We start from the raw sequence: 10567 nt of genomic DNA on the forward strand, positions 1-10567 counted from the left end.
CTGGCAGGGTTGTGGAGGGAAATGAAGAAACCAGAACAGAGAGTGGGCAGATGAAGAGAGCAGGGCTCCCAGGATCTTCCCTGTCCACCTAGGGAACCCGGATTCTGCTGGCTGCGGAAAAGTTCTGGTAATGAGAAGCTGCAGCCCGCTGGTTACCTGGCTTCATCGCTTACTCTCTGTGTGACGCTGGGCAAGCTTATTAACCTCCCTGCGCCTTGGTTTCCTCATTTATAAAACACGGGTGATAACAGAAGCCCCTGGGAGGATAACTGGAAGGGCTGGATGGGACGACCAGGCGGAAGCACACCGTGCGCTTTCCGTATAAGGGCTGCTCCTTACTGCCTTCTTTGGGAAGAACTGGACAAAGCGCCTGGCGGCGGGTGATTCAGCTAGTTAAGTGGATCAAATTAACCAGGTTTTTCAACCCAGATTCACGCTTCCTGTAGAGACAGATCCGAAAAGAGCTGGCGAAGGTGTTTGTAAACAAGAAAAGTGCAATTCGAAGGTTGCCGCCGGCGACAACCAGCGAGGCTTAGTGCTGGAAGCAAGAGTCATCTCTTCCCCGGGGACAAGGTTCAAGCCGGGCAGATAGGGACATCTTTGCAGTCCTCCCTCCCTGTACACAACACACACACACACACACACACACACACACACACACACACACACCAAGCCCCCTCACCCCCAACCACGTCCCGAAGCAACACCCAGAGTCCCTCGGGGGCATGCGATGTATAGCCCTGTGTCGTCCGGCCGATGGAGCTGGAGGAGAGAGGAAGGCAGGGACGTGGTTGGAGGAGGTAAGGGGCCAAGTTGGACTCGGTCCCCAGCAGCTCCGAAGGCAGAGGAGTGGGTGCAGGCCGGGGAGGGTCGCCGCGAGTCCAGGAGGCCGGGGCCTCCGGGGCCTCAGCACCGCCTCCCCGGAGGAAGGAGGGGCCGGGGAGGAGGGGGCGGGAGGAGGCGGAGGGCGGAGGAGGGCGGCGCGCTGCGAGGTTATTTGTGGTTCGCTTTGATCCCGAGGGGGAACCTGAAACTCTCACATTCCTGGCATAGCAGCCGCCTTTGGCGCTGGCCGACCCTGGGGCTGCGTGCTGGGGCCCAAGCGGCCAGAGCGTCGGCGCCACGGCCGAGAGCACACCTCAGCCGCCGCGCTGAGCGAACCGGGCCGGGCCGGGCCGGGTCGTCGGGTCTGACCGCGCCGAGCACCTGCGGGCCGCTCCGGTAAGGAAGGCTGCTCGGCGCTTTGGGGAGCGCGCGGGGCCGCAGAGACTCGCCCCAGCCGAAGCCCGAGCCCCGCCGCAGCCCGGCCTTTTCCGGGAGCGGGAGCGGGAGCGGAGCGGACCCAGCGTCCTCCAGAGCACAGCGCGCCTTTCCCGGCAGCCGCGAAGCAGGGCAAGGGCCGCTCCGCCCGGGGGTGTCTCGCGGGTCGCCTGGAGTCTCTCGAAGGCGCGCGGGTCCGCTGGGGCTGGAGGAGGGGGCAGCCTCTGGGGGAACGTAGTGGGTGTTTGGGGTCGCGGGTCGGGAAGAAGGGACGCCAGGGGATGCGGATCTGGGCGGAAGGCGCCCCTTGGAGCTCAGTTTGCAGCGCCCTGGGGGCTGATTTGGTTAGGTAGGGGTTACAGGTGTCTTTGCCCCCCAACTAGCCCAAGAATTCCTCTTTGTCTTCCTTGGAAAATCCTCTCTTGAGCCACGGTCTGGCTCTCACTTAGAAAGAATGCAGCTTGCCGTCCAGCCCGCTGACGTCAGCGCTGGAGCATTTGGAAAACAAAGAGGGCTCGGGAGGGAGGGAGGGAGGCGGCTTCACGACGCTTAAAGATCTCTCCGGACCACGGGCTACCGTCGTCCACCCCGCTCCCGGCGCAGCGGCGGGCACCGGGTGCTCGTAGTCAGCCAGCAGTCCGGGTAGGGCGGGATGGGGTGCGGTCTTAGAGACCCTCGCTTTGGTTCCTTAGGCGAGCGTGAGCCCAGGCAAAGGCCGGAGTTGCGTGCTTGCTTAGAAGAGGGTGTTTCAGAGATCCGGGCGCGCTAGTGCAGCAGGGGTGCACGACCCGGGTCGCGGGCGCAGATTTTAGTAACGGCTCAGCTGAAAGAATGTGCTTCCGAGGGGCTTGACCTGGACAAACGCGGGATGAGAGGCGCGGGAGGTGTTCCCTGCACCCAGGCACACTGTTGGTGGGGACAGGGCCTGGAATCTGTCCGGAAAGCTGCATTCTCCGGTCCTCCTCGGCTGCAGTCAGCCCAGACAGTGATTAACTTAGGAATGCCCCGTGGATGAAACGCTAGGGAGAATTGATTCCGGTTTGTTTTGCCTCGGGTAGCTCTAGAGTCTTGCATCTCCCCTCCTTGTGTGTTTGGGGCGGGGGGAATGAGGGGGTGCCAGGAAGGATGAATACAGAGTACCCTCCAGACGCATCTCCCTCTGCCCGGTTCTGGGCAGCTGGGAGGAGGGAGTGGAATGGCTGCTCTGCCAGTCGGCCAAGCCCTAACTGGAGCAGGGCACTGGGGCTAGTTTTGGGGCAGAGGAGGGGCTGCGTTCCTCCCACTGTCCTCCTCCCATGCACACAGGACCTCCGGAGGTGTGGGTTTTGTTTGGTCTTCCCTGAATCCTAGTTTGGAGGTCTGTGGTAGAGGAGGCTGTGGAAAGGAAGCTGGGTGAGGTGGGCAGCCTGCCAGGCCATGAGACACTGGGAGCCCAGGCCCAGAAGGGAACACCTTCCGCAGGAGATATAGTCTTCCTGCCGTTTAGGCTCAGAGCCCCCAGCCCCAGGTCCCTGCAGCCAAGAGCCTCCCCGCTCGCTCCCTTACTTCTTCATTCGGCTCAAGTGGTGTTACCGATGTCAAGATGCTGAGGGCCCATCATCCCCTGCGTGCCTAGAGGGCCATCAGGGCACTCCCAAGGAGCAAGTGTGTGTGTAGCTGGGAGTGGTAATCATAAAATCGAAGACATCGTGCCAAACCTTTCTTTTTTCCTGGAGCACGTGTGCACTTACTGTCAGCACACAGACTATGTGACTGGCCCACAAACCTTGATAGGTGGCACCTTTTTGCCTCATCTCACAAAACCATTGTCCTATTATAGTCTCTCTTCTTTCATCCCTTATTCACCAATCCAGATGCATTTTTTCCTTCTTCCTGTTCACCTTGCAGAGTGACTGCCAAGGTCATCCCATGACAGGGAGGGCTCAGCAGAGTAAAGGGTGGTGAGTTAGCTGTGCCAAGGCCAGCGCTCAGGCATGCTTCATCCTAGAGGGTCCTGGGAGCTGTTTGCCTAGGGCTTCTACCAGGCTGGACTCATTCTTTATCACCTGCCAATAAACTGGGGCCCTGTCCACCCCTGGACTGGAAGGCTCAGTGGTTAGAGCTGAATTAGGCCTGCGCTAGAGTCTCTCATCAGGCTGTTTGATGGGAAGCTGACTGCAGGAGGCCAAGGTTCCTGGTGTCTAGGTTACTGGTGTTTTTCTCTAGGCACAGTAAGTCTCCATGAATATGATTATAATGGCAGTCCTTTGCCAGGGATTTACGGTACACCAGGAGCTCAACAGCCATTGCCTGTTTTAATTCTCAACTCCGTGAGGCTAGCATTATTCTTTCCATATTTCCGATGGAGAAACTGAGGCTCAGAAGTTAAGGGACTTGCCTTAATCAGTAGATGGCAGCATTGGCAGTTGAACCCAGGCTTGTGTGCCCCTCCAAAGCCTTGCTCTTTACCATTATGCCTTCGACCAGACAGTAATGGAAAGTCCCCCTCTTTCCCATGTGCTCACACTGAGTGGTCTTCTTTCTCTCCTCCCAGGTGCTCTGGGGCCAGGTGCCGCTGGCCTTTGTCCAGGCGGTGGTGTGCAAGCCCAGGAAGCATGAGGACACTGGAAGACTCCTCGGGTACGGTCCTGCACCGCCTCATCCAGGAGCAGCTGCGCTATGGCAACCTGACCGAGACCCGCACGCTGCTGGCCATCCAGCAGCAGGCCCTACGGGGTGGGGCTGGGGCTGGGGGCACAGGGAGCCCCCAGGCCCCCCTGGAGATCGTGGCCCCCGAGGACAGTCAGGTGCTGCAGCAGGCCACAAGGCAGGAGCCCCAGGGCCAGGAGCACCAGGGCACCGAGACCCACCTGGCAGAGAACAGCCTCTACCGGCTGTGCCCACAGCCCTGCAAGGGCGAGGAGCTGCCCACCTATGAGGAGGCCAAAGCCCACTCGCAGTACTATGCGGCCCAGCAGGCGGGGCCCCAGCCACATATGGGGGACCGGGATCCCCACGGGGCCCCGGGTGGCAGTCGGAGGCAGGATGAGGCCCTGCGTGAGCTGAGGCACGGGCACGTGCGCTCCCTGAGCGAGCGGCTCCTGCAGCTGTCCCTGGAGAGGAACGGGGCCCGTACCCCCAGCCACATGAGCGCCTCCCACAGCTTCCCCCAGCTGGCCCGCAACCAGCAGGGACCCCTGCCCAGGGGCGCCCCTGCCGAGGGCCCGGAGCCCCGCGGACCTCCACCTCAGTACCCACACATCGTGCTAGCTCATGAGACCACGTCCGCTGTCACCGACCCGCGGTACCGCACCCGTGGCAGCCCGCACTTCCAGCATGCGGAAGTAAGGTAACTGCCCAACCTCGGTCTTCAAGCTCTTGGCTTCCAGCGTAGTTCTCCCAGGGTGAAGAGCCTCAGAAGCCTGGCGAGCTCCAGAGGAAGGCCGATGATACCCTCTCCCTCCCGAGATGGGAGCTAATGCTGGAAGGAAAGAGGGATTTAGCCAGGGTCACATGAGAACTTAGCGGCCTCCCTTGCTTTAATTTGGAGGTGGACACCATTGTCTAATTGGCTGTAGCAGTTGAGTAACTAGGGTTCTCAGAGGCTATGAATTACAGCAGGGGGTTAAAGGTTGGGTTTCAGAAAGAACTCGCAAAGACAAGGGTTGGGAATCATTGCCAAACTGTTTCCAAGTTAAGTGGGAAGAAGGTGGGACCTCCTTCTCTGGAGGTTTCTAAGAACAAGTGGACATGTTTGCTTTCTGTGATTACTGGGAGGCATTCCTAACTGTAGGCAGGAAGAAAGGACCAGATGGCCTCCTTAGGGACCTCTCCCCGCTCCTACACCGGGGCGGGAGCTGCCCTGTCCCTACCGTTCATTTCCTTTCATGTTTTTCTGTGTGGTCCATGTGGCTGGAGCCTGGAGTGGGAGAGGTTCTTGGTCCAGGTGAACCCCTTTCTGTGGAGGCTCCGGAGAAGCTGCTGGGGGGGCTTAGTGTTTGATTCTCAGTGTGAAGGGAAGCTTTAGAGGATGCGATTTGGCTTTTACCTTTTTAAAAAGGTTCCTCTGCTGCATGTAGAGGATGGATTCTAGAGGCTAGAATGGAAGTAGGGATGCCCGGGAGGGGCAGGAAGCCCAGATAGTTTGCAGAAATAGGGTTCCTAGAAATGAGGCTCTCGCTTGGCCCTGCACCTTCTCCTGAGAAGCTGACACACGCCCGCCCTTTTCACACGCCCTGCATCTCCCCCGCACAGCGGTCCAGGAAGCCCCACCAGAGGAGCCTGAAGGTTTGCAGACGCCTTCTTCCTCTGATGGCCCAAGGTCCAAGTCTGGTTCTCTTCATGCCTGCTGAGTCCTCATTTAGTCACCCACTTTCCCACTGTGTGCCCTTTCCCGGGAAAGATGCCTTTCTTAGCTCTCGAGAAATGAGTGACGTGATAGCTTGGAATGAAGGCACCAGAAGATGGAGCCTGTGGGTTTTTGCCACCCTCCACCTCCCAGGCCCCCCTACCTTATCTCCTTTCTCAGGGCACCGTCCTGGGAGAGTTTCGGAAGCTGAGTCGCGGTTTCTTCTCTTGGACCAGCCTTATTGAGCCCTGTCAGGAAAAGATAATATCGTGGAAAGGAAGTAGACTGTTTGCAGGAGAACAAAAAAAGAGGGAGGGGGAGGGGCGAACAGGGGAAGGGAGAGCAAGTGTGAAGGAAAGGAGGCTCTATTCTTTCTCAGAGCCAAGTCATCCCCAAAGAATGCCATTTGTGTCTGCCTGGCCCAGGGCAGGGGGAGCAATTTCAAGAAGCAACCCCAAGATGCCACATTTAGCAGCACAGGGAGAGTTTGCACGTTCCAGTGGGGACTCTCAGCTCTCACTGGAAGCTCTACCTTGGGCAGTAAGAGAAATACATCTGCCAGCCTCTCCTTTGGCTGATCCCATGAGGCTTGCTTTCCGGGAACTGGGGGCAGGGACTGTTCTTATAGCCTAGGGTCATAAGAGGGGCAGGGGAGCCAGAGTCTGGAGGGGGAAGGATGAAGGGGAGGGATGAGGGGAAGGGCAGGCATGGGTACTGAGGTGATGGACTCATGTGGGGCTTCCGGGACTTGGGAAAGTTCCTGGTGAAACTGAGACCATCAGCTCTTTTACACTTAGAGCCACAAGGCCCCGGAAAGGCTCTGTGACCCCACAGGCCTCTTGCTCTTTGCTCCTTCCCTTGACATGGGGCCCTGAGGCTGACGTTACACCAGTAGGACATTGTCCCTAAACTCAGGCTATTGTCAGAGTCCTGAGGCAACCACTACGCCCCAGAAAATCCAGTGTTTGGGTCACGTTTACTCTCTGAGCAGAGAGTAAGCTGCGGTCTCCACTAGGAGAGACGGAGGATGGGCCGTCATTGTGGGAACGCCCACTGCAGGCCCAGCACTCTGCCAGGCAAATGTAGCCTCACAAACCCCCTTGAGGCTGAGAACCTTATCCTCATGATTGAGCAGAGTCCTGCCGCACCGTGGTCTTAAACGCTGGAGCCGGAGTTTGAATGCCTATTTTGTCAGACTCTGGAGCCCAGACTCTACCCTTGACATCTGTCTCGCCGCTCTAACCTTAGCTGCAGTCTTCTAAAAATGTTTCTTCAAGGGGTGACGGGACCCAAAATAGGAGGGAGAAGAAGTGAGTGTGAGCGCAGGGCCTGACACCAGGGGCCGGAACAGACACCAAGTGGCCCAGGGGCCTGGAAGTTTGTGTGTTCAGTCATGATGGATGTGACCTCCAGACTCAAAAAGAGCCTTCTGTTGATGAGAAGGGTCAAGAGTGCACTTTTCAAGATCTCTTATTTAAGCTCGGGTTGCTGGGACTGCTCAGCCTGAACCCCAAGGCCTCGGCCCCAGTGAAGCTGGGCGTGAAGTAAGCATGCTCATGTTAATCCCCTCCAGCCCTGCTCCCCTGGCCCTTGAAGGTCTTGGGGACGCCATGTGGAAAGGCCTTCCCCACCAGTCGCCGCCTCACGCTGTGGGGAGGCTGTCTGCCCAAGAGGGCTGGGGCGACTCGGGGTGGCTCCTCGGTCTCTGAGCACCTACTCTTCTGTTCCCCAGGATCCTGCAGGCCCAGGTGCCCCCTGTGTTCCTCCAGCAGCGGCAGCAGTACCAGTACCTGCAGCAGCCCCAGGAGCACCCCCCGCCCCCATCCCCGGCTCCCCTCAGCCAGGGCCCGCTAGGCTCCCTCAGCCTACCCGGGGTGGAGGCCCCAGCAAGCTCCCAGGCCTCCTCAGGCAGTGCCCACCTGGTCCAGATGGAGACTGTGCTGAGGGAGAATGCCAGGCTGCAGAGGGACAACGAGAGGCTGAAGAGGGAGCTGGAGAGCTCGGTGGAGAAGGCCGGCCGCATCGAGAAGGTAGGCCCTGCTGGGGCCTCGCAGGGGCAGGGGGAAGGAGGGACCCCGACGGGGCTGGCCTGGCTGGGCTTCTCAGCCGACCCTCAGCCCCCACCCCCATCCCTCGTGCACCCTCCCTGGCTGGCTCCAGACAGCTGGGGAGCGGCCGGCACAGCAGGCCTGAAGCGTGAGCAGCTGCTGCCCAGTGGTGATTAGAAAGAGCCCATTCACGGCTCCCTCACACTCGCACCCTTCCCCTGCACACACCCCCTCCCGTGGACACCTCCCACAGAGAGCCCTTTGTATCCCCCACACAACAGCAAGTCTGTTCCAGGCCAGCCCTGGCCACAGAGGAAGCCCCTCCTCTTGGAAAGCGACTTATTGGAATCACAGGCCAGCGAGGAGCACGTGCGGAACCTGCCAGCCGCCAAGTGGGAGGGGCAGCCAGGGCCAGGCTGGCCCTCTGGGGTGGATGGCGATGGCTGGAGAGGCAAATCCTCCAAGCAGAGGTGGCTCAGGCTGGGGTCTGGTGCTCCCTTCTTAGTGAAGGGTTACCAGCTGTGCGCTCAGCCTTAGCAGGTGGCCTCAGGCCTCCCGAGGCCATCCTGCGGTGTCCAAGATAAGTCCACCCTCCAGACCATGGTTGGAGTCTGAGTGCCCACTCCTGGCCCATTGTGCTCAGATTTCTCAGTAGAAGCCAGACAAAAGGAAGATGCTTCTTTCTGGACAGTGGGCCCCAGAAAGCTGCGCTTAGTCCCGCTGCAGGCAGCCACTTCCGGAGAACCTGGCCTTGGGTTTGCTCAGGACCTTGGGACAGTTGAAGGGACCCTCGCTTGCCTGTTCCAGCAGTCTGGTCCACCTCTAGAGGCTACAGGCTGCAGCCCGTCCCACCAGAACTAGGTGGATTTTTTTGCTGTGGCTTTTGATCCTCTCCTCTCTCACCCTTTCTGATGGAGAATAGCAGATCAGCCGGGGTCTGTGGAGGCGATCTTGACGCCACTCCCCCCCTGGGAGCTCTCCCCTTCCTTCAGCTCTGCTGTCTGCCTCTTGCAGCTGGAGAGCGAAATCCAGCGGCTCTCTGAGGCCCACGAGAGCCTGACGAGGGCCTCTTCCAAGCGGGAGGCCCTGGAGAAGACCATGCGGAACAAGATGGACAGTGAGATGAGGCGGCTGCAGGACTTCAACCGGGATCTGAGAGGTGAGGACAGCTCACCCAGGTGGAGGGGTGGGGAGTGCCTGCGGGCAACTTGATCCCCTGTTCCAGGGAATAATTCAGAATCTCTGTCCTCTGCAATAATAGTATAAATCGACTCAAAGGGGACTAGGCTGAGACTCCTTGGGGGCCACCTTGATAGAGAGATGCTTGTCTCTGTGTTCTAGACCTTAGGGCCCCTCGTGGAGCTCCCACCCACGTGGCCCAGGATGACCTGGGGCTTCCCTATGAGCCCACCCCCAACCTGGAGAATGCAGCCCGACAGATAGGACCGAGGGGACACCCCAGCAGGCAGCTTCACCTGTATTCAAACATGTTTCCTTAAAACCTCATTTCTTTATTTGCAACAGAGAGATTGGAATCTGCAAACCGGCGCCTGGCAAGCAAGACGCAGGAAGCGCAGGCAGGCAGTCAGGACATGGTGGCCAAGTTGCTGGCTCAAAGTGAGTAGGGGTCCCACTCAGGAGCCTGGCCAGAGGTGTGGCCAGGACAGCCTCTCTGGACAGGGAGGATCGGCCTCCTCTATCAAAGCAGTGCTTGGAGCTTGGGTTTACTGAATGCCTACTACGCACCCAGCAGTGGACTAGACCTGGGGGAGGGGTAGTTTTCTGAAGAGGAACAAGATTTGGTTCTCTGTGTATTGGGGAAATCAGTGGATCCAGAGGGATAGCTGGGGAGCTGTGGTTTGCTGACCTGTGGTGCTGACCGTCGGTTCGGTGTCCTTCGGAAGCACGGGGGAGGCCAGAGAGCCTTGGAGACAGGTGGGGTGAGAGAGAAGGAAGAGTGTGAGTCTCCCAGGGGGTGCCCAGGGGGAACGCGGGAAGCTGGGGATCATGGTGAGGCTGGGCCATAACAGGTGGAGGCACCAGCCAAAAATGGAGCCTAACTAACAGGACAGCCCAAAGAAGGGGCTCAGGTGGTCAGAGGCTTCTTGAAGAATAGATGAGTTCATTGTTGACTCATCCATTCAGTCACTCATTTGTTCACTAGTACAGCTGTGCTGAGCCCCTGGCTGGCGTGGAGCACAGCAGGAACAGGTCAGGAAGGTGCCAGGGCAGGGAGGTCAAGAGAGGCGGTGAGCTTGAGGAAGGAGCAGGGTCTTCCCACCCCAGATTCCAGGGAACAAGGGTGGCCTGGCCCTGGAGGCGAGGTGAGTTGAGGAGGTCCCCAGCAGCCTGAGAGAGGGGCTCTGTGGGGTAGCAGGGTGGGGAGCAGGCGACAGGTGAAGAAGCAGTAGGATAGCTCAAGTGGAGGTGCGAGCAGGGAGTTTGGAGGAAGGGGGAGGACAAAGGGAGCCCCGAGCTCAGCAGTAGGAAGAAGCTGCAGCAGTCAGAAGAGACAGAGAGGCAGTTATTTATTAAACTCCTCCTGTATGCTCTTACTATGTGCTGTAGTGGTGTTAGGGTGTTTGCAAAGGAGTGGAGTGGGGGCGGCTGGTGTCTGGGCGAGGGTGGCTTCGAGGAAGGAGGAACTCATCAGAAAGCCTACTGTGCTGAAGCTGGATACTTAGGGGGTGTCCAGAAGTGGAGGGGCAGCTTGAGGGCTGAGCTGTGCTGGCAGCACCTCCCTGCTCAAGGAGGGCTCGGCCCTGGACAGGGCCGACTGGAGCCCAGCACTGAAGGGCTGCGGGTTGCGGGTGGGCAGGGTCAGGCGGGGCTGTACTGGCGGGAGGCGATGACTTAGGGTCTCTGGGAGGGAGGTGGTGGAGGTGAGGGAGAGGGGGGAGGGGACGGCCCCGGGCGTCCCGTTGGGAGTCCG

General features: G+C 59.3%; 1 protein-coding gene across 3 annotated transcripts in view; it reads left to right on the forward strand.

Moving 5' to 3' along the window:
* Nucleotides 1–1033: 1033 nt before the first annotated feature.
* Nucleotides 1034–10567, forward strand: part of AMOTL2 (angiomotin like 2) — a 17602-nt gene continuing 8068 nt past the window's right edge. For 2 of the 3 annotated variants that reach the window (XM_007119347.4, XM_024131861.3), the window contains exons 1-5: nt 1034–1221; nt 3794–4588; nt 7320–7617; nt 8650–8794; nt 9160–9252. In XM_007119347.4, the coding sequence (XP_007119409.2) occupies nt 3855–4588; nt 7320–7617; nt 8650–8794; nt 9160–9252 (1270 nt within the window). In that variant the 5' untranslated portion in view covers nt 1034–1221; nt 3794–3854. The remainder of the gene's footprint in view (nt 1222–3793; nt 4589–7319; nt 7618–8649; nt 8795–9159; nt 9253–10567) is intronic. The other variant, XM_007119346.4, reaches the window with a different exon arrangement.

This window comes from Physeter macrocephalus, chromosome 1 (assembly GCF_002837175.3).
Source record: "Physeter macrocephalus isolate SW-GA chromosome 1, ASM283717v5, whole genome shotgun sequence".
Taxonomy (NCBI): Eukaryota; Metazoa; Chordata; class Mammalia; order Artiodactyla; family Physeteridae; genus Physeter; species Physeter macrocephalus.